Genomic DNA, 25,060 nt, shown 5'->3' with positions numbered 1-25,060 from the left:
ATTTCACGTCAAGGAACATGAAGCATATGTTAGAAAAAAGGAAACACAGAAGTCTTCTGTTGCTCAACATTGTTGGTCCGAAAATCACACTTTCAATTTCTCTGCTGCCAAAATTATTCAAAAAACATCTTCGATTCTAGAGGCATTTCACATTCATAAAAATCTTTCTGTTCTAGTTAACGATCCTAATTTCAATCCAAATTTGCCTTCGGCCTTTAAAGAAATTATGTTTTAGTTCTGGTTTCACCAACAGATGGCGCCACTTGCTTATTCTTGTCCAGGCTTTCTTATCTTATCTAATCATTATTTCCTATCTTGTTCATTTGCGGTTTTGCAGCTGAAGATGGTGGTTCGGTAAAACCATCGAAACTAGTCCTGTGAAAATTTTGTAAATAACGCTGATTTTTGTTGTGTGACTTCTGAATTAATAAGCATACACAAGTTGTGGACATATAAAAAAAAGAAAAAGAAAAAATGGCTTGTCATTTATTTTCCACATTGCACAGCCATTGTGTATCCGTTTCCCCATAATTTGCACTTTTCTTGGTGCCACAGTCCCATAAATTAAAAAAAAAACTCTACTGCATCTTGTTCTATTGAATATAAGTCCCAAACTTAATTTTTGTTTGTTTCAAAATACAAAAACAGATAAACAGCAGTTAACTTATATAATTTTTTACAAAAATTAAATCGACTAATTGAGAATTAATTTGATGGATGTAAAGCTAAAACGTTACATCACATATATTCATTATTAGTGCTAAATCGTGCTGTTTCCTGACAGTTTTTGATTCATTCAAGTCATAGTCTTATTGATACTTTATAAAAGGGGTTATAACTCACTTATTTTTCTAAGTTTAAAAAAAAAATCGAAAATATTTTGGTTCAGCTTTTCGGATAGTCGAGCATTTACTGTAATTATTTTAACAATTGAAATGAACTATGAACTTATTGAAAGCCTAATGTTCTAAAATTTATTTTTAAAATTTTTTAGTTCTCAGTGGTTGTAATAATTTTCAGTTCTCTTTTTTCTTTTCACCTTTTTTTTAAGTTAAAGCATTTTATATATACTCGTATATATATATTCTATTATTCGTAGAAAGCTAATTTGAAGCAAATTTAAATTAAAATTATTAAATTATGAAAATTAATTGTATACAAATAAAAAATTATTACTGCAAACTAATTTGCAATATCATTCAAATCCAGAGAGCATATGTAAATTAAGTGCAGGTACGTAAAACCATGAAAAAATATTTTATATTCCTAAAAATCGTTATTTTAAAAATTTTTAAGAATTTTTTCAGACTAAAATAATTTGCATAAAGTGAATAATTGTTGAACAGGCAAGATTTGGGCCTTTCCTGCTCCACGAACTAAATTGCAGGAGACGGTTCTTTTCAAGGTGAAGTTGCCTCCAAATCTAACTCTTGAATTACTCAATTCATGTTTTGTCATCCATATAGGCATGGGTATAGTAATATTCAAAACCAAATGTAATGAATTTCTTAAAAAAGAAATTTTAACTATTAAAGAATTTCGAGAAATGTTATAAGCAAATCGACTAGGAAACAAAATTATTAATTAAAAGTGAATTACTAATGTAATTAAGAGATATCCAAAGTAATTTAGAAACCCTTGCCTATTGGAAACTTCCCCACATGAATTATGCATTAAACCAAAATAAACTAAATAATAAACTAAATACAATCTATAAAAATAATAAAATAATGCTAAAAAGGCAAGTAAATAAGTTTTAATTTACTATTTATTCTTATGAAACAATTATATATACAGTCTAAAGTCTTTAATCCGGACTCATCGGGACTTCGGCGATTCCGGATTATAGATAGATCATCAGTTTAAATCTGGAAAGATGGCATGCAGAAATTATAAAATTAAAAATATGAAACCGTAATTTATAAAATAATGAGCAATTCTGATCTAAAGGGTATCAAAATTTACAAAAAAAAGAAGCTTAATATTTATTTGTTTACTTTTCTTTCAACGCGCGCATGCATAAAGCATACCTTACGCATAGCCGAAATTAGAAAATTGCAACCAGAAAACTATTTAATTTGTATTCGTGATATTTATAATGACAAGGAATTTGATTTAAATCATATCAAAGACGGAGTACATCGAGATTAAATACTACATTTAGTAAGGAATTATAAGCTGAATAAAATAAAAACATCTGCCCTGAAGATAACGATAGTGCTGACAGATCAACTTCCGGTTCATTGCGTGCCTCGACCTCCCCCCCCCCTCTGCGCAGAGCAGCGTGAAATTGATAAACAGATTTCGGAACGGTTAGATAAACAAAGGATATGCCTTTATCCATTTTTTGTTTGATGGATATTGAAACATACTTTCGTTTTCTAGATCCTTTGGGAGCTCCAGCATCAGAAATTCTATTTGACATAATCGAAAGTTCAAGCTTACTTTTATGAAATTGTTCTTACAGTCTGCAAAAAATAATAAGCCGGATCCAATTCAAAGATTAAGGAACAACGCAATCATCAACATTAGCTGAAATAGATAATTAGATAATTTTAGCTTATACCATCCGTTATACATTAAACGCGCACGCAAAAACGTATTCTGTGCTTCCGCAGACGCATATGCACAGTCGTAAATGTCTTACGCGCACTCGTAAAACGCCTATGCGCACTCGTAAAACGCCTATGCGCATGCGTCAACGCGGCGCATGCGCAGAAAGATTTTAGCTTTGAGGTCCGGATTATGGGTGTCCGAATTAACGACTTTTGACTGTATATATACATATATAAAATTTTGAATACTTATTATTATTGAAACCACCACAGAAGCTCTGTTTAGAATATGCCAAACTCTGGCAGCCATGCACACAACCATTCTTCAGGCAATCATTCTCATGACAATCTTTCGGTCAAGCAACATATCCATTTTCATAACTGAAGAGATATAGTATTTAGCCGCAAAATCACTAGAAGAAATGATGATGATATATGTCTAGTAGATAACCAGTGTGTGATGCAAAGTTTGTGCTATTTTCTGATGTTTTTTAAGTGAAAACATATGTTTTTCTTTTCAAGACTGATGTATATGTGTGGAGAAGAACAGCACACACACACATACACAAAAAAAGATTTTAAAAAAAAGTTTTATTTTTTTAATGTATCATATAATTCTTATTAATTGAAATTTGTATTTTAAATTGTTAAAGTGTATTTTCATTTGAAACGTTCATAATGTTTGCTAACTCATGATAAATATTAATAGTTTACAAAGACCTTTTAAAAAAAATGTTGCAAAAATGGCCAGCTTTAACCATTACATAACTTTTACCTTTTCATCTGCAAAATATCTCCAAATTGCACCAATGTTAATATGTAAATACTCGATTTTTCAGTGCTATATTGCTGATTTAATGAAATATGCTTTTCAGAAGTAATTAATAATTACAAACATTTTTGTATTTCTGATTTTTAAGTTTTTTTTATTTTTTTTATTTTCTGATTTTTTCTGGTTTTTAGTATATTGAGTAAGTATTATAAGATATGTTTTAGCAATGAATTTTTATTCATATTTTGATATCAAGTGTAACTCTTCTTTAACTCTTTTTTCACCCTGAAGCTAAAATTACTTCAGTTATTATGGATGAAAAAGTTCTTAATAAATTTATCTGGAATTTAACGTTCTTTAAGTGTATGCGTAATAAAAGTTTTTTATTTTAAATTTTTAATTGCAATTAATTTCAGTTTAATGATTGTTTGCCATTTTTAGAACCCATAAAATGTGGGGGAGAACTGCTAGCTATGCCTACTGCTCAGTTATTCAACTCTCCTCTGTACCCACAACCATACCCTGGAGGATTAGAATGTTTATACATAATATCTGCTCCATCAAGCAAAATAATTACTCTTGAGGTATGCTTTAAGGAGAATTTACTCATATTTTGAAAGAGATTATCAATAACTTTAATTTTCTGAAAAAATCTTATTATACCAAAGATACTGTATTTAGAATTTTAAATTTTAATGTAAGGGATTTATAACATTAATGAAATGTTTCAATGTGATTAACTTTTAATGTGATACTCTCAAATGTATCTTTGCGTGCAGAATTATTTTCACTTATAACAGTAACTTCTTTTATTCATCAATAACCTCAATTTTTGTATCAGTTCTGCCAACTTTTATTGCTTCCTCTTTTGTTCTGATTTGTAACATAGGATTATGTTCTTTCATAATGATCTGATGGGAAAGCAAAAATTAACATGTTATTTGAGGTGTGTGCGAATGCTCATATCTTTGAACCTACAAATGTTACAATTAATCTAAATACATTATTAGATAGGTGAAAGAGTACATTAGCAAACAAAAAACAATTTTTTTCATTTGGACAAAGGGTATATGCATAGTAATGTGTCAAAAATAGTGATTTTTTGGTGAAGTCAATGTTACTCAATGTTAAATAGACTTACTCCTGTATTCTTAGTTTCCTTGCAAAGCTTTAGTTTTTCAGATTTTCATGTTAAGTTGATACATAATTTCACTAAAATTATTTATACATATACAAAATTCATAATATTATTATCAATAGATGATCTAGAAATGATAGTCATCAATTTTTATTATAGAAATCTTTCCAGACTTAAAAATTTTCTTGGAAATTTCACTTCTTAAGTATGAAAGTTTATCTTAAGAACTTCATCTCTAAGTTTCATTATTAAGGTGAAGCCTTTTTTTTATATTTTTCTAATTTCTTACATTCAGATACCTGAGGATTCATTCTTATAGAATGTTCAAAACCTGTAGGTTTTCTCCCCGTCTTTCACATGTTTATTCTTATCATTTCTAAATGTTTTTAATATAAACTAAAAAGAGTTTAGAGTTTCTTTCATATTAATTTCAGTAATATATCTATCTCTTCTTTTTGAGATCATTAAATTATTTTAATCACAGGGATACATTTAAAAAAATTCCTTGTTATATGTATATACTTGTATTTTTCAAATTAGTCATAATTTCTCTTTCTCTTGTCCTTTATAATGCTTTCTGTATCTTTGCATAAAAATACATAAACAGTAAATTCATTCTCATTAACTGTTACACTATATTGATTTATTTTAACTAGTTCTAATATTAACAATAAATTTTGCTTATGTGAAATTCCCCGTCATGGCGCCCAATGAACTGGAAGTTGATCTGTCAGCACTATCCTTATCTTCAGGGCAGATGTTTTTATTTTATTCGGCTTATAATTCCTTACTAAATGAAGTATTTCATCTCGATGTACTCCAATGTGATTTAAATCAAATTCCTCGTCATTATAAATATCACGAATACACATCAAATAGTTTTCAGGTTGCAATTTTCTAATTTCGACTATGCGTAATGTATGCTTTATGCATGCTCGCATCGAAAGAAATGTTTAATAAAGTAAACAAATAAATATTAAGCTTTTTTTTAAAAATTTTGATACCCTTTAGATCATAATTGCTCTTTATTTCATAAATTACAGTTTCATATTTTTAATTTTATAATTTCTGCATGCCATCTTACCAGATTTAAACTGATCATCTATAATCCGGAAAAACCGATAATCCGGAATCGCCTAATGAGTCCAGATTAAAGACTTTTTACTGTATATATTAAATGTAATTTCCTTATTTTTATGTGATTGTATTTTTAGATTTTTTTAATTGTAGATGTTTCTTTAAAAGCAAATGTGTTTTTACAAAATAATCTATTTTAAACATCAATGTAAGAAGCATTGGTTGTTTTTTTGTTGTATTAATAACATGCTAATAGTAAGTAATACACAATTTTCCCCAGGTTCTTGATTTTGAATTTGAACCTGAAAAAGATTTCTTATTCATAAGAGATGGCACATCACCATCTGATCCACTGCTAGCCAAACTAACTGGGAGTGCTGAAAATAACCCAAAATTTATATTAAGCACAAGGAACAAAATATATATTTATATGCAAACAAGCTATGGCGATAGCAGAAAAGGCTTTTCTATTCGATTCCGTGCTGGTAAGTAACAGATATGCAGGATAAAATGTTTTTCTTCTTTATAATTAACATTATTTTCCTGGCACTATTTCTAGTTTAATTTTAAAATCTTCCTCTCTTTTTAATGTTAGAGAGAACATTAAATAAATATCCCTCTCTTTTTAATATTAATGAATGTTTATATATTGTGCAAAAATTGTAAGTCTGTAGTAAAGCCATGAGAAGGATTTATATTTTGTCTTTTAGTTTTGTTCATATTAATTTTTCAAAAATCTTGCATCAGGATTTTTTTTTTTTTTTTTTTTTTCTGTATAAAATCTAAATCTTATCTTTAAATAGTTCTCCTTTTTCTTACAATAAATGGAAATTTTTCATCTTGAAGGCACTTTATAGCATGTACTATCAATTATTTACCATTATTTTCAAGTTTTTAACAATCTGTGGATAGCATAAACTTGTTTTAACTTGTAATTTGTAATAAAGAATATTTTAAACTCAGAAATGCTACGTCAATTTATTATACTTTGTTTACTGAAAGATTTTAATCCTCCGAGTGGCACAGCTTTTTGAATCTGCTTATGAAGACCTATATTTAAGAAGGATTTACTAACTAAATTTGTATAATTATTTGTATATTATTTTCTGTTTTCACAAATTTCCATTCATTAAGATGGTATTTGAAAAAAAAATGAGAAATTGAAATATTTTAAATTATAAGCTATTATGTACTAAGTGACAAAAAAATCTCATGAGTGAATAAAAGCAGTCATGCTACAGGGTTAAATACAAATTTGCTTTTGTTATTCACCTAATCATTTTTAAAATACTTATTAGGATGCCATGTTGAGCTTACATCAAATTCTGGCAATATTTCATCACCAGCATTTGGTGTTGTGGATTATCCATCTAATCAAGAGTGTAGTTACAGTATAGCTCGACCTGGAGGTGGACCATTGTCACTGAGATTTAATCGATTTGATGTAGCTGATGATGACTTTATACAAGTAAGATCTATTATTATTAAACATTTTCTAGACCATAAAATAGATAAATCTCAAGTTCGTGTAACCTATAAAGTAAAATATTAAAGCAGAAATAGTATGGAAAATCAAAATCCCATTATTATTATAATACTTTATTCTTGATGATGATATTTATTAATCATAAAAAAAAGAAAAAAAATGTTGGCCAATGATATTTTTTGGAAACTTATGTCTTAGTATTTTGTTTAATTATTAAAATAACTAATTAAATAAAAAATTGAAACTTATTTTAGGCATTAATATTCTAGCAATTTTAATGGAATTATTGATATATTTAGATAGTTTTATTGTTAATGCATTATTTGTTGGAATTAATGAATGTGTTAAATGTATGTTTGTTCAATTAAGTTCTCAACAATTAGTACTATTGCTATCTTTTGGGAGTGCATCACCAGCAACATGTTTTCAAAATAAATGAGGAGGGTAGTTAGTTTCGTGGTAATTGCTATTATACACGAGTGATGGATAATTTTGATATGCAGTACTTTCTGAGTCAAAGCCCATATAAAGTTTTAGCATATTGACAATCAAAATTATAATGTAATAATGTTACTATATATTAGAATATTTCATTCTGATACATTTCTAAATGTGAAGAATAAAAAAATGCACGAACATTTTTATGCTGTAAAACATAATAGGTCTTCAAATCGAATGTAATCCACCAGAATCAAACATTAAATCTAAAATATCAAATACAATTGATTATTATGTTGTAGAAAATAATAATCAATAATACTTTTGTAAGCTGTGAAGGTCATCAGTGGCTGAATGGATCAAGCCATGAAACTTGGTATAGCTTTATAGCTGAAGAGACTGGCTCTATCTAGCGGTTTTCATCTTTTCTCCTACATATAATGGAGATATCAAACAGTTGCCTTAAAAAAATCTCTACAAAGGCATTTCTTCCTTTAGACAGATGCTTACATGCTTAGCCAAAAATTAATCAGCTGTTTAACCAGCTAGTTAATGTATAGTGTTTAATTTGTGTGCAAATATCTCATTATTCTATATCATGAGGTAGAGAATTTTATATTTAATTAGGCCAGTTTATTTTCGCTAATGCAGCCAGTAGATGTTTTACAGTTTTTAAATGTTTATGAAGCAAATTAATATTCTCTGTATCTTGTTTTTAATGAAAGTGAAGAAAAAATGAAGAAAATTAAAATATAAATTACTTTTCTATTTCAATAAATTCAGTTTTTTTTTATAAGCAATGTAGAAGAATAAAAGTTTTGAAACTTTGCAGATGTAGTGTTTTTAACATGGAGTAAATAAAAAAACTTAACTATGGAAGTATAACATCTTAACACATTTTACACGTGTAAGAAGGATTAAAAGTAATCTAGTATGATAGTAACAGAATACATAAAATAATTTGCAATTTTAAAATATCTTTTTCATCAATGCAAATTCACAAGGAATCTAATGTTCACCACTAATAATGAAAAAACATGTTCTTTTATAACATATTATATCTCATTTCATCTTTTCACCCTTGCATGTATTGCAGGTTTATGATGGTACAAGCTCATCTGGTGTTCGATTGCATCCATCAGATGGTTTTAGTGGTTTATCTAGACCATCTATAACCTTAACAGCTAGCAGTGGAAACTTTTTTGTAAATTTTATAACTAATCCTATGCATACAGCTTCAGGATGGATGGCTAGTTTCAGTGCAGGTATGTAATAATAAGTTTTTTTTTTTTTTTTAATATTTGTGCATGTGTCTTTAATTCTTTGTGCATGTGTCTTCATAAGTCTTTGCTCGAAACTCAATTCTTTAATTTAGTTTCATATTTAATAGAAGCTGTAAATTGCTTTTGATATGAAAACTCAATTAGACAGTTTTTTTTTCAGTCTATGCTTGTTAATTAAAACTTAATTAATTGTTAGTTATTTCATTTTGATTAATTTACCAAATTCTTCATTTTTGAAGTTTTGTATGCATTATAACATATTTCCTGTTTTCTATTAATTTATTAATTGCTACAGTGTAAAAGTAGCCTTCTTTCTTGTTCAAATAGATGCAATAATTAATATTTTTTATCAAATCACTAAATTATGAAAAAGTAATGAAGAAATATGTCAACATTAGTTACATTATATTGCAATAATATATTTAAATAATGCCTTGTAAACAATTTTTACAATTTATCATAAAAATGTTAACATAGGTAATTAATAGATCAACAACTTATCTTCCATACTATTTTACTTAAACTGTGATGGCATTACTTTTTACATGTAACTCTTTAGAAATTTTTTTTTTTTTTTTAAAGAAAGATAGAGATTAGAAAGGGCTTAAGATATTTATCATAATGAATACATGAGTTGTATACATTCAGGTTGCGGAAAATTGAATAAAATTGTAAAATCCAGTATTACAGTCTATAAGACATTAAACTACTGCTAAGATATGATTATATTGCATATCATATAGAAAACTGAGGCTTTCTATATATCATATTAAAAAAGTCAAACATTTTATTTTATCTTACTGTTTTTTCCTTATATCACTAATATAATATCTTTGATGTTGAACTGTAATAGTTTATAAATATGGATAAATTTATATGAGAACAAAACATAAACACTTTTAAATTATTTCATTTCATTATTGCAGATTGTCCTCAACTTTCTGTTGGAGAAAGAGCTATAGCATCAAGCCGAGAAACAACATTTGGTGCGAGAGTTATGTATATATGTCCCATAGGTCAAGAATTCAGTTCTGGTGGTGATAGGATACTTGCAGAATGTATGCAGGGAGGTGAATGGAATGTAACACATATTCCTGGTTGTCAAGGTATGCAGAAATATTTAAAAATTTTAGTTAATAAAACAGATGGTTTAATTCTTACCTCCACCACCTCCAAACTCCAGCGTAAGCGATGATCTTAAATTATATGTATGCAATTATGTTAGGAAATATACTTCTATTATTTAATAATTAGAATTTATGCACAAAATTGAAAATATAAATATGTATAATATAGAATTCACACAAGTTCATAGAGAATAAAGGGATGATATCATCATAATACCTTTATATATTTGATTCTTTTTGATACCATTTTGCCATTTTTTCCAGCATTATTTTCTTACAATTATATATTAATTTTAGTACCCCAAGAGTCAAGGATTAAAATTTATTTGGTAATCATGTAGTATGCAATATACTACTTTTAATTATTTATTTCTTAGATGGTGGCACTAAAATGCTATCATTAAATTTAAATGTGTGATAAAATGGCAAGAATAATCAGAAATGGTTAAAACGATGACCAGTTTTAGTACTGCCATTCAAAAAATCAATAACTATAAAGAGTAGATCACATACTACATGATTACTATTTATTTATAAATTCCTCATCAAATATATATAATTTTATATAATTTAAATTGCATTCATAAATGCAGTCATAATTCAAATTTCGCTAGTTTTTCTTGCAAAATAAACATTAATTTCTTAAAGAATTTTTATTGTTTTCTAAATTTCAAGTACAGGCAGTAATGAAATTATATTATTAGATAAAATATTTAAAACTGTATATAACATATTTGTTTAGAAAAGTACTGTGGTCCTGTGCCTCAAATTGATAATGGATTTGCTGTTGCTGCTACTAATGTTACGTACCGAGGGAAAGCTACTTACCAGTGCTATGCTGGCTTTGGATTTCCTGGTGGTCGTCCAACTGAAACTATCCAGTGCCAAGAAAATGGGAAATGGGAAAAATTACCCATTTGTCTTGCATCTTCATGCCCAGCTTTGCCAGAAACTCCTCATGCTATAAGAACACTTCTAAATGGTGAAGGAAGCAGATATGGTACAGTGATAAAATTTGAATGTGAACCAGGATATCGTAGAATGGGAGCTCCTGTACTTGTGTGTACTAGTGTTGGCCAGTGGTCTTATGAGCCACCTGTTTGTGAAAGTAAGTTTTTTTTTCCCTTTTCTTTTCTTTTTTAAATTTAAAATACATGAAAAGAAAACCTTAAAATTGTTAATGTAATTGTCATAAATACCATATTTACGTATGCCTTTTTCTGCTTTTTCATGCTAATGCCACTTAAAAACCGAGAGGCAAAAAAATACGAGGTTTGTATTATTTTTGAAGAGATGACTTAAATGATAAACATAATACATTTGAAAGCACATATAAACACCCACCAATATTGTTATGTCCACCAATATTATATATTTCAAAGGATTTATCAATTTCAGTAATATTCTTTTTACTCAGACAAAATATTTTCCTTATTTATGCATATATTTTATAATGTTATCATAAATCGGAAGTTTCTAAACTGTATGCTGAAAAAAACTAAAGGGAAAGTACTTGAGGCAAAGAAATATGCAAATGAATACAGTCATTAAAATTTATTATTTTCTAAGATTTGTAAAAAATCAGTACAAAGTGGCTTCGGGGAATGGAGGGAAATATTAGCTAAACAAACTTGGTCCTATAGTGTTAAGTTGTTTTCGTAGCATAATTTTATTATTATTTATTTATTTATTTTTTTAAAATGCTTTAAATTTTTTCCTAGAAGGGAAAGAAAAATATCACATATAAAATTATGCTTCAAGTGTAAAAATATGCCATATTTTTATTCAAGCTAATATCTTTGCTAAAAAATGCTTTTGTGAGTCTGAATTAGTGTAAACTCCATCTAATTTTCATGCAATATTCAATTAAGTAAGTATGTTTAAGACGACCGATGACGCAGTGGCTATCGCATCACGCAGCGCCACAGGTCTGGGCTTCGATCCCTGGGCTGGGCAAGGTCAGCTCAGCCTTTCATCCCTTGGTTCGATAAAATGAGTATCAAGCTCGCTTTGGGACTAAACACTGGGGGTCCTATGACAAGCTCACCACTTGTTCAGAGCATGTGCTTAATGTACCCTGGGGCCCATAATCAAGAAAGCAGATTTCGGGGCACTGTTGGCCTTGGCTCACTAGGGCTGTTGCGTCAATGAGTTTTTAGTTTAGTTTTAAGTATATTTAATGTACTGCATTATTAACTTATTGAGCATGAATCTATTTAAACTTGATAAAAGCAATTAATTAGAATAACTGTCATTTAACATAATTGTAGAATGGATTCCGATTTCTGATATTAGATTCCTTGCTGAGCATTTTAATAGTGGTTATTGAGTCATAAATTGTAATAGTTTTTGGCACTGGATTTGGCATAATTTTTAAGCAAGTGATGAGTGGTGTATGATATATATATATATCACTCATTTTTAATCAGTTGCATTTCACTGAACTATTTTTGAATAAATAGTTCAGTGAAATGCAACTGAGTATAACCTGCTGTTTGAACAGTTGTGAAAATTATTATTTTGCATAGATTGAATGAATAGATTTAAGCAAAGACTTCTTTTTTGAAATTGAATTTATTATTGATTTAATATTTTAGAATTCTTTTAGTGTTGTATAAAGACATTTAATGGTAATTATTTGAAAAATTTCATGCATTTTTAAATTTAAAATCAAATAAAACATCCATCTTATATATTTTATGATTTAGTGTTTCTTCATATTTAAATTCTAAATTTAAAATTCTAGAAAATCTATAAAATTTTAGGCTGTTTATTGCAGAGAGGGCTCAAGAATGTAAAATATGTTACAATATTTACAAAAAGGAATAAAATGTATTTTTAATGAATTTTAACATTTGCATTGATAATATTTTCCCACCAAAATGTTTTATAATGTAGTTGAATATATTCATCAGTTTTAAAATATTTAAAGATGTTAATTTTTCAATTCTTATTTAAGTAGACTATAAGTTATGTAATATTTCTAGGAGTGAAGTGTCCAATATTACCTGAAATAGTAAATGGCTTTATTATCGATAAAGATAAAGAATACTTCTTTGGTGATGAAGGCAGAGTACAGTGTTTTAAAGGATATAAATTAGAAGGAAGTCCAACAATAAAATGTGGAGCTGATCAAACATTTATCAATACATCTGTCTGTAGAGGTTTGTCATTAAATTATGTTATCAGATTTTTTATGCAACTTTTAATAATTTTTCATAATTTATGTGAAAACTGTACTAGTTTTACAATGTTACATCTGAAATTATTATTTTATTAATTTTGCAATTTTTTACAAATGCTCCGAAAATTGTGGCAATTTGGCAATTTGTCTCCAAATCTGGATTGTAATTGTAATCTATATTCTTAACTTTTAAGTGCATATGCTTGGTTGATAGCTTAGTTAATACTTGGATTTGTCCTCTTTATAACATCAAAAATGAATTCTTTCTCTCTGGGTACACAAATTCTGTTACTATACATTAAAACGTCTGATAATTTTAAATCCAGTTTGTGCATAAAAATTTGAATTCTATGATTTGTGCTATTCCTGATGATTTTGTTTATAATAATGCTATTATGATACTATTAAAATAAAGATAACGTGTTGAAATTGCTTAATTATCGAAAAATATATCGGAGTTGCCAGCTTTTCCGTTTTTTTAACTTTTTCCCACCAACCCGATTTACAACATATTTCTCTCAACTTTCTCTTATTCTTGAAATTTCTCGTTATTTTTATGTACCTTGCCTTAATATTTCATTACATTCATGAAGTTGGCAATGATGTGTCTGTTGCTTCTAAGCAATTCATACTTATCTTTATGTTAGCATAATTTTAATATATTTTGGAGTTTTGAATATACATTATTATATTTTGGTTTTTTCTTTACATCGTAGATTTTATGATTATTAAGTATAAATCAGCATTGATTAGGTCTTGTATATTATTGTATTTAGTCTTCTAAATGGAATAGAGGTACTTTGGCCACTGACAAAATTATTAATTAGTGTTTAGAACTGTCAAATGTATAATTTTGTTAAGAGTTTATGTGTTTCTCATGAGACATATCTTAACATTTCCTTTTCCCTGTGGAAAATTTTTAGAGTAACATTTGAAGATGTAATAAATTTTTTGCATCCATTTTGTGTTTGTTCTGAAAATTTACTGTTATGAATCTGAATGTGCATGCACCTATATTTAGGTGAGAGTGGCTTATTTTGTGTATTGGTAGTATTTTGCTGATATGATTATTTAATTTCCTTTCTTCAGATGTTGATGAATGTGCATCATCATCTTGTGATGCAGCTTCTACAAAATGCTCAAATACTGATGGTGGTTTTTACTGCAAATGTAGGAAAGGTTTCGAACCAAACATGGGTAAGAAAAGTGTTGTGTATTTTCATATGCTATCATTAAAAAATATTTTTGATTTTTCATATGATTTTATTTTTCATAATTATTACGTTATATGAATTTTAGCATTGATAAAAATAGACTGAATTTTGTATATTTTTCAGTAAACTGGGAAACTAATTAACTTTTATACACTTTAAAAGCAGTGATGCATTCAATTGATTAATTTTTAGTATGCTGAATATCCGACTTTTTTGTGCAATACTAACATGCTCTATGTATCGAAACTTAACTGTTTCATTTCTCAAAGTATTATGTTTAAAATAGTATGCTTGTTTACACATTGCTGTATCATCCTAAGACTATAACATATTTTACATATTCCCATAATTAATCCATTTCCCTTTGTTATTAAAATTTAAGTAATATTTGGTTCATTATCATTTTTAATCTCATTTCTGATCTGTTCCAAAAATAATTGTCATTTATGCTATCTTTCGCACTTATTAAAGGCAAAATGTAAGTACGGATTAAGTGTAAGAATTTGTATTTCCTTAACTGTGTATTAATCATACATGAATCACTAGGTATTATGTATTGGGATACTAGCAACTTATCTTATATTTAACCCATGATACATAACTCCATGTATTATACATAGTTTTCTTAATGTACTAATGTTATCATTTGAAAATATTATTCTCTTTACTTAACTTGTTTTATAATCTGTCATTATTTTAAAGCTACCTTGTTTATATTTATTTTTCATAAAACCTTATACAGTACAAATAATCCGGATGTCCATAACCTGGAATGATCTATAATCCGGACCTCAAAGCTACAAACTTTCTGCGCATGCATAAATGCGTAATGTGTTTACGCATGCGCATAATACCTTTATGCATGTGCATAATACGTTTACGCATGTGTGTTTAATGTATAATGGACAGTATAAGCTAGGCTAAAATTATCTAATTATCTATTTCAGTTAATGTTGCAGATTGCTTTGTTCCTTAATCTTCTAATTGGATCCGGCTTATTATTTTTTGCAGACTGTTAGAACAATTTTATAAAAAGTAAGCTTCAACTTTCGATTATGTCAAAAAGAGTTTCTGATTCTAAAGCTGCCAAAGGATCTACAAAGCGAAAGCATGTTTCAATGTACTGCTTCCAATAGTGAAGAAAGTGACAGAGAGGTTATTGAAAATGAAAAAATTTCGATTAACAAGTTAGTCGGTATTCTCGACACAGCAATTACGGGATTTGAACAGTGGAACTGAACAAGAAATTATGTCTGTTTATAGAATTAAAGAGAAAGTATTAGCACAAAAAATTAAGCAACCTAAACTTACATTAAGGAAATGTTTAATAAAGTAAACAAATACTAAGCTTTTTTTTTTTTTTTTTTTTTTTTTTTGTAAATTTGGATACCCTTTAGATCATAATTGCTCTCTATTTCATAAATTATGGTTTCATGTTTTTAATTTTATAATTTCTTCATGCCATCTTACCAGATTTAAATTGATGATCTATAATCCGGAAAAACCCCTAATCCGGAATTGCCAAAGTTCCGACGAATCCGGATTAAAGATTTTGTACTGCACTTTTTTATTCATTCACTTTGATACACTTCACATTAAAATTTGGTATTAGTTAATAAAATATTCAGTATTGGTATATAAATTGAAGTTCTAAGGACGGATTATATTCACTGATTTAATTTCGTTTCAGAATGTCGTCCTGTTGGTGACCTAGGCATAGGAAATGGCAATGTACCAGATAGTCGCATTAAAGCTTCTGGAACTGAAATTGGTTACAGCAAAAATGTTCGTTTCTGTTTTTAAGTTATCTATATATTAATGCTAAAATCTGTATTATTTCTTTTTTGTTAAGCATCTGCCATATTTACTTACATATTCTCTCTCTCTTTTTTTTTTTTTTTTTTTAAACTTATGTTACTGTATGAAAATTGAGAGGGGAAAATTATGTGAACAATTTAATTTCTGAAGGGTACAGTTATAGTAAGAGGATATTAAAGTATCTATGGATAAACTGCTGGTAACTATCACAATGCTAGTCATTTAAAAGAAGCATACATTCCAGTAAGAATAAATAGTACTATTAACATTACAATATCAACTAAAGTACCTTCATTCTTGCTTCCCCTGTATCTCTAATCCCACCTGCTTTTATGGCCACTCCTACTCTCTAGGCCTTAAAATCATTCAATGTTGCTGGACCTGCTTTCTGTATCATGTACTCTGTGCTTGCATATCATTTCCATCATCTTTATTGCTGTTCAGTCTGCGCAATCGTTTTCAGAATCAACAGCAGTATTAGATATTCCCATTTTCTGGAAGCTTTTCACTTTTATTGCTTCAACTGTTAAAGTCCATGCACAGTTAGGACATTTAGACAAAATGTTTGTTTCAATTTTATAATATAGTAATGTCTGGTTGTCTAGGAACTAAGTTCAGGAAGATTCTTCATAACCTTTGCGGGTAATTTGTAGATATTTGTCTTTCTTAGTAAAGTGAAAGTAACCATTACGTGAACAAATCTATTCTTAAATTTAGGAAAGCTGAGGGTTTTGAATGCCTTGAAAGAGCAGAAATTTACGTGAATATTTAAAATATTTTCATAATCTTTTGCTAAAAATCTTCGGGGAAGAACACATTAGTGAAGACAATATTTTATAAAATATAGGAAGTGTTTATTTTACTATTCTGAAAAAATATCTGTGTATTTTGATGTAATTGTATGAAAATTAATTTTAAAATTAACAAGTTAACACAAAAAATTAACAATATTACATTTAACTAACTATAGTGCAAAAGCAATATACAGAATTTTTTATTGTTTTATGTTATGAAGCTGTTTATGTACAGTGTCAATGAAAACACTTAATTGTTATTAGCTATTAGTATAAAAAATTGTCACTGAATCATATCAATATATTTTCTTTGGTCTTTTTGTACATTTTGTGCAAAAAGACATCAAAGAAATATATTTAATACTTCTTAGCTGTTTTAGTAATTTTTTTTTTCATACTGTTTAGGGTGTGCGTTTGGACCACTCTTTGGGATGGTGTGGTAATATTCAAAGACCTGGAGAAAACTGGATACAGTTTGATCTTCGAGCTCCAGTTGTATTACGAGGCTTCAGGACACAGTCAGTTCCAAGGCCTGATGGATCACAAGCAATCCCTCTTGCTGTTCGTATTCAATACAGTGATGATTTAACTGATTTATTCCGTACATATGGTGATCCCTTTGGTCAGGTATGTAAACTTCTTTTTAGTTATGTACTGCACAGTACATAGCAATTGGAAGAAAAATATTTTTATCATTAATTAAAATTTCAATAATGCATAAATCTAATCGAAATTTAATTTTTAGATATCTTATTCTGACTTCCTTGATATTTTCGGTAGCAGACATTACTTTTTAATTAAACAGTTGCGACATTATAATAATAAAAAACATTTTTTCGAAGGCATATTAAATAAAGTCACATTACAGTTTTACTATTTTTATGTATTTTTTATGTCCACCAGTGGCAGAGCAGTAAAGTAGTCAAACACTAATAGTTAGACCTGGATTTGATTTTAAGAAAATAAGCTGGCTGCATGGTTGTTTTGGTAATTTTCCTGATATGCAATATGGATGAGCCAGTTTCCTTCAGAAAGTCCTCCATGAAGGCAGATAGTCATAGCATGTTTTGCCATAATGAAATAAAAATTTTTATCAGGAATAATTCACCTTTACAAATAAAAGTAAAGAAAATGGATCTTATTACTTTATGAACTTTTAAACTATAGTATTTTTCTGCTTAATCATACTGATATTTAATTAAAATATAAAATTGTAATATTAGATTATTATTTTTTATTAAAAACATTTGGCAAATAAATGTACAAAATGAAATATTGTAAAATGATTGGTATAAATATTTGTATTGAGAGAGGGGGACTACCAACGGTAGTGTGTCAACTAATTAATGTTATTATGATTTTTAATGAAAACTTACACTAGTCCCTTTTTTATTAGGTAGTTAATTATTTTTGATTAAGTTCACAAGGCAAGCCATTATTATATCATCTTTAACAAAAGGAACACACCAAAAGAACAAATTTTAAAAATATTAAACCTTTGAAGATGTAGTCCTGCTAAATTGTGCATATTACATAAATTGTAGTTGCTGATTCTTAGTATCTTTAGCAGTGTTTTATCATCTATAAATTTAATTAAATATGCATAGATAATCTCTATTTATAGTAGACCATACATTTCATATTCTGAAAGATTATTCAACTTTATCTATTTTTAAAGATTATTTTATTGCAAGTGAAGATTTGGAACAAGAAGATAAATTATTTCATATATATTTGAGCTTTTCCCTTGATAAATCCGGCACAAACCACGAATTGAGTTATTTACCATTTGTTGTAATTTTTTGTACATATCATGCATTTTTGTAATATTTTAATTTTTACAACATTCCTTTTATAATTCTTTGTGCATTCAAATTTATTAATTTTTTCTAACGCCTTTTAGATTTTGAAGTCATCTTGACTTGTAATTTTAATTTACAAGTCAAGATTTTACAAGTTTTTGCAAGTTTGCTTTACCACTTTATTATTGTTTCTAGATGTTGAATGATTTACTTTTTTGCTAAGAAACTATAGAGTCAAATGAATTTTTTAGCATAAGCTTTTAAATGTTCCTCTTACTTCTAAAATTTATATATATATAATTAAAAAGAAAATTCTTCAAGCTATAGCCTATGAGCTAAAGTGATAGTTCGGTTCCTTTGCAAAAAAAGTATAAACACAAAGTAATGATCCAGTTGTAATGCAAAATGTAAAAACATAATATGTTTTTACATATTATTAAGTTTCTACACAAAGTAATGATCCAGTTGTAATGTAAAAACATAATATGTTTTTTTTTTTTACTAATTAAGAAAAATAGCAAAAGGAGAAAGCTTAACTTGATTCAAATTTAAAAGTTAATATGTATGTAGAATAAAGTGTAAGCTACCTCAAAACATATTAGAAAAAAACTACAAAAACATCATATTAAAAAACAATAAGTAATACAAGCAGCGTTAAATGGAATAATTAGCCTAATTCGAATATCACCATGGACTTTTCAAGGGAAATGCATGGTGAGATTTGAAATCTGCTAAATACCAGAACGCGTTTCGTCAAACAGGACATTGAGACCGATACCGAACAAATTTTTTATTAAAAAAGTACAAATATTAATTGTTTCCAAGGCTCAATTTCCCTGTTTTTCCCTGTTGTGAGGGAAATGAAACAGGGAAATTGAGACTTGGATACTATTAATATTTGGAATTTTTTAATAAAAAATATGTTGGCTATTGGTCTCAATTCTTTTGCTATTTCTTCTTTTGCTATGTTTGACAAAACGTGTTCTGGAATTTAGCAGAGTTCAAATCTCACCGTGCATTTCACTTGAAAAGTCCATGGTGATATTCGAATTAGGCTAATTATTCCATTTAACCCTGCTTGTATTACTTATTGTTTTTTAATATGATGTTTTTGTAGTTTTTTTCTAATATGTTTTGAGGTAGCTTACACTTTATTCTACATACATATTAACTTTTAAATTTAAATCAATTTAAGCTTTCTTCTTTTGCTATTTTTCTTAATTAGTATTTCATACATATTATGTTTTTACATTTTGCATTACAATTGGATCATTACTTTGTGTTTATACTTTTTTGCAAAGGAACCGAAATATCACTTTAACTCATAGGCTATAGCTTGAAGAATTTACATTTTAATTTTATTTCAAATTTTGCTGCTTAATGTGCAAAATTCTTGACCTCACAGGTCCTTTTAAGTTGAGCTAGTTTGCCTTTCTCACGTTTGCTAGTATATATATATATATATATATTTAAATAAAGGAGATTCCATTGTTATGTACTGGTGAAAAATCATAAAAGATTATAAATCTACGTAGTTTTTTTAACTTCATTTATCTGAAAAGTAATTTTTTTGTAGCCTATCGATTTTCGTTTGACCCACAATGGAGGTTCTGGCCTTTCAATTGTCAGTCTTCCAATGCCTATTGAAGCACGATACATCCGTGTTCTTGTGATGGATTATGTAGGTGCACCATGTGTACGAGTTGAGCTTATGGGATGCACACGACAGGATTGCCATGGTATGCTATCTTCATCTTAAATTTTGTCTTAATTATGTCTTAAATTTCATTCAATATTTTGCAGCTGATATATTGCTTTTATATTAAAGCAATTATTTAGCTTAATACAAAGCTTTTATACAAAAAATATTGCCATAAAATTGTGTTGTATATTTCTCCTGTCTATTTAAAGGGGAGGTAAGATTTAATTTTTTTTCTCTGTTTTAGTTTTTATTTTTAAAACTATATTTTCCAAAAATATATATACTATTGATACATTTTTTAAATGTATGTGTTAGCTCTTAAACTTCCATTTCATAAAAAAGTTCTTCATTCTGAGCATTTATTATTTGCCATTTGTTTTAGAAGAACATTTCAGTGCTACTAGTGTCAAATTTTTGTTCTTTTTAACTTGTATCTTAGTTCTCTAATTCTAAGCTAATTTTTATAAGAAGATAACAATGATCAAACAATGTAATTTAAAATTGTAATATCTATGTATAGCACAGATTTTATGCACTTTTTGTTTTCTTTTTATATTATTAAATTTAGTTATACTGAGGAATTATTTTATAAGTAAAAAGAGTTATAAAATTTCTAACTCGTGTGATACTTAAAACTTGATTTCGTATGTTATACTTTTTCTGTATCTTTTAAAACTATATTTTTATATAAATGATTTATATTTTATATTAATGATTTATTTTATAAATTCTTATTTAGATATAAATGAATGTCTCGATAAAAATGGAGGATGTGACCAGAGGTGTATTAATAATCCTGGAAGTTTTAATTGTCTGTGCAATGTAGGCTATGAGCTTTACACTCAGAATGGAACAAGTGGCTTATATATTCCCGATAGTGAAACAGGGTTAAAAACTGGTGATACATATACTATAAATAAAACCTGTGTCCGTAAGTATCAATATATTCTTCGATTTTTGATTATATTCATTTATAATTAAATACATGTTAAAAATGTAGACTTAACTTATATATTTTTAATGTTTATTTAATTTTATTTATAGATCATAATACTATTTTAATAAAGATGTATGCTGTCATAATGAATATGACTTATACTTCCTAATCAAAATTAAGAATCACTAAAATTGCCCTATTTTCTAAATTGAAATTCAAGAATTTGTTTTATTGATGGTAGTTTTTAATTAAATTTGTTTTTAGATTTTTCTTATCTATTTTTTGGCAAATAAAAATGTTTGGTTTATAAATATAGCATATTCAAATAAAAGTTCTGTTTACAAAATTTTGTACTTGTATGCTTTCATAAATAAAGGAAAGAATAATTACACTTAATTTCCTTTTCAGGCAAGTTGCTTTACTATACCAATATGCGTTAGTTATGTAAAACAGTAAGAGTGGCTGCATCATGTAATAGCAGTAACTTTGTAAATTCTGGAAAATATTAAAACACTTAAAAAAAAAAAAAATAATGTTTCTTATATCTGCTCATCTGCAGTTTATTATCCCCATTTTATGGCTGCAAAACTAGAAAAATAAAAGTTAAAAAAACACCTTGAAATGTTTATTGAATGACAATAAACCAAATGTAACTTAGTTTTAAATACTATACCTATTTTTCTACAAAAATCGTGCACTTGTATGCCTATTTAACCTTTTGAGATCGGAGATTGGATGTCTGTAAGATCCTTATAGAGATGGGAGATTTCAAACTTTATGCTTTTCCCTGTTCAAGAAATCACTTGCTGTTTGCAACAATGGCAATCTTTTAGTAAAGGAAGGGAAATTCAGAGATTGTTTTCTGAATTGCTTATGGTTTTCTTTATGAAATGGAAATATAAAGGTGCAGTTGATTTTGAATCACATTATTCAGTGATATGCAGAAGACAATTTATATTTTCATCACAGAAAATGTTATTCTGTTTCTCCATATTTTAGCATCCTCCTTTGGGGTGATAAGTCTGAGATTTTTTAAGTAATGATTTTAAATTATCTTAACAAATGAAGTGCCTTTATAAAGTGGTAAAAAAATTAATTCTATCATATTTTAAATTTATGTTAAAAAATTACCCCATATTTGTTACTTTATAGGTATGTTTAATTTTTTCTGTTATTTATCTGGTCTCTATCTCATATTTTAATGCATCTGAAAATTTTTTCATAGATTTCATGAACTAATTTCTTTTTAATTTACAAACATTCATGGCTTCATAAACAAAAAAAATCATGCAAATATTGCAGTAAATAGAAAAATTTTATAGTCATATTTTCCGGTAATGTTTAATAGGTTTTGCTGTATTTTTATTGAAATTATCCGAATTTTTTAAAATTCTTCCTATGGAAGGAATGGCTAAAAAATAAAAATAATTAATGCTACATAAATGATTAAAGATGTAAACTGTCTGGAAATGTTAAAATCTAAATTACAGAAAAGTTAAAATTAAGTCTAAATGAGTCTTAAAAATTTGCATGAAAGCATAATGCTTAAGAGTAAAAACTGATAAAAATTTTAAATATGCAGTGTTCAGTTCAAATATGACTTGTACTATACATTGTTCATATATTTCATATTGCAAGTAATACTTGCATTATGCAATGCAATGTGCATTTGGAATTTTGGTATTTTTTGCCTTTTCAATAAATTATTCGTAATTTTTCTCTTTAAGTATAATTTCATGCATGTGAATTTAAAAGTTGAATACAAAATGTGATTCATTTCAGCTAAAAAGTGTCCAGCTCTTGGCAGCATAGAAAATGGAAAAATTCTTACAACAAAATCAGATTTTCATTTTGGTGATGTCGTCAGCTTCCAGTGTGACTTCGGCTATGTGATGTCTGGTAGCTCAGTTCTGTTATGCAACAGCAATGGAGAATGGAATGGAACAGTTCCTTCATGTAAATGTAAGTCCTTTTTCTATTTACCATTTCCTGCATTTTATTTACTCCAGACAAAAAGAATTATAAAATAAGAAAAAAAATTAAGACCATTTTGCTATATATTAATAGTTATTCATGAATATAATTCAGTTTTGTTTCCCATTTGTATTTACAAGGGTGATCCAAAAAAATAGTTACAAGGTTAATAAAAGACTATTTATTAAAAATAGGCAGAAAATACAAAAGGAAATTAAGAGCCATAATTGCCTATTATTTTTCCACATAATAATCAAATCCATTTAGACACTTATCTGAATGGAGGATCAACTTGCTTAATTCAGCTCTGTAAAAATCATATCCCTGCCCACTAAGCCAGTTCTCAATTGGCTGTTTTCACATCACTGTCTGAAGAGAACCTCATTTCAGATAAATGTTCCTTCAATTTTGGATAAAGAAAATAGTCACTGGGTGCTAGATCTTGGCTGTATTGTGGGTGACTCCAGACTTCCCACTTTTGCAGCAATTCCTGAGTTTTGACGAGCAGTATGGCACCAGACATTGCCCATGCAGGAGGATGACATCGTCACTCATTATGCCAGGACACTTGTATCGGTGGCACAATAATGATATGATCACACTACAGACACTTGATCAGGACAACGTATCACAGCTGGCACCTCAAAGCAAGGCCACTTTTCTAAACGTCTTGCTTTTTCAATTGCTCTAACACATCTGCAAACTTACTGTACCTACCCGCATAACCACTGCTTGACAACTAGTGCCATCTGCCTACAGTCTGGAGATAAAATATTCCTTCCACAATAATTTCTTTTCAAATGCTGATGCTTGTAACCTTTATATATATATATATATTTGATCCACTTAGTGAATAAAAATAAATATTATTGTAGCAGCATATTTTAATATTGCTTATAAAGCTGAAAGTTTAAGGGGGGAATGGGTGTTATTATTTAAATTTAAAAAGTGTAACTAAAACTCTTAAAGATGTTTAAGTATACTTTTATTGTATTCCTATTATTAGACAGGGGGGAAAAAATGAATGAGGACTGCAAGTTCATCAGGTAGTATTGAATGTTGTATAGAAATCTGAAAATGTTTCTGATGTATCTTAAATCAAAATTCCATAGTTTATTTTGAGTATAATTTAATTAAAGTCATTCCTTAAAAATATAAAAACTTTTTTATGCTAACTGGCAAATAGAAATTTTTGTTTGATATTTCATCTAATAGTTATTTCAGTTCTCTCTCTTTCTCTGTCACATAAGCATACATATATAAATTATTTATTAAATATGCGTAGACACACATACTTGTTTTATCAGAGTTCAAAGAAGCAAGGTTTTTTCATTGTTGTTTTACTTAAATCTAAATAAATTATAAATCTTTGATGATAATTTCTGTAGTAATCTAAAATGGCTTTTAAGGTAATGCCATATTACTTTTAAAATTCCTTGAATTACACCATACATTGGTAAAAAAAACTGTGATATACATGTCATACTGCTAGAAAAAACTTGTGAATGAAGAACTTTTTTTAAAAAAGATTATTCTAATATTTTGATATTTTAATTTTTATTTAATATATAAATTTTAATGAATTATTTAATCACCAAATTCAGTTATTATTAAAATTTTACTTATGTTTTCTATTTTCAAGTTTTACTAATTGTTTATAGTCTATTATTGTCTAATTAGAGGGAAAATATCATTATTGTAAGGTATAAGAAAATTCTGGACATTTTATTTTGGTAATGTTCCCATTTGTCTACATCTG

The 25,060-nt window shown here is 27.8% G+C and overlaps 1 protein-coding gene across 1 annotated transcript in view; it reads left to right on the top strand.

The window, feature by feature from the left end:
* Window positions 1-25,060, top strand: part of LOC118190575 (uncharacterized) — a 216,653-nt gene that overhangs the window by 94,806 nt on the left and 96,787 nt on the right. Inside the window, exons 9-21 of the mRNA XM_085820802.1 lie at window positions 3,769-3,911; window positions 5,823-6,027; window positions 6,841-7,010; window positions 8,563-8,731; window positions 9,676-9,855; window positions 10,619-10,984; window positions 12,864-13,040; window positions 14,150-14,257; window positions 15,965-16,059; window positions 17,292-17,513; window positions 20,265-20,427; window positions 21,130-21,321; window positions 23,110-23,289. Of these exons, the coding sequence (XP_085676928.1) occupies window positions 3,769-3,911; window positions 5,823-6,027; window positions 6,841-7,010; window positions 8,563-8,731; window positions 9,676-9,855; window positions 10,619-10,984; window positions 12,864-13,040; window positions 14,150-14,257; window positions 15,965-16,059; window positions 17,292-17,513; window positions 20,265-20,427; window positions 21,130-21,321; window positions 23,110-23,289 (2,370 nt within the window). The remainder of the gene's footprint in view (window positions 1-3,768; window positions 3,912-5,822; window positions 6,028-6,840; window positions 7,011-8,562; window positions 8,732-9,675; window positions 9,856-10,618; window positions 10,985-12,863; window positions 13,041-14,149; window positions 14,258-15,964; window positions 16,060-17,291; window positions 17,514-20,264; window positions 20,428-21,129; window positions 21,322-23,109; window positions 23,290-25,060) is intronic.

This window comes from Stegodyphus dumicola, chromosome 7, assembly GCF_044657685.1.
Source record: "Stegodyphus dumicola isolate Sdum_Otavi_A_Nest chromosome 7, ASM4465768v1".
NCBI classification, from domain to species: domain Eukaryota; kingdom Metazoa; phylum Arthropoda; class Arachnida; order Araneae; family Eresidae; genus Stegodyphus; species Stegodyphus dumicola.
The sequence above is the reverse complement of the archived record's forward strand: the minus strand, read 5'-3'. Positions and strand labels throughout refer to the sequence as shown.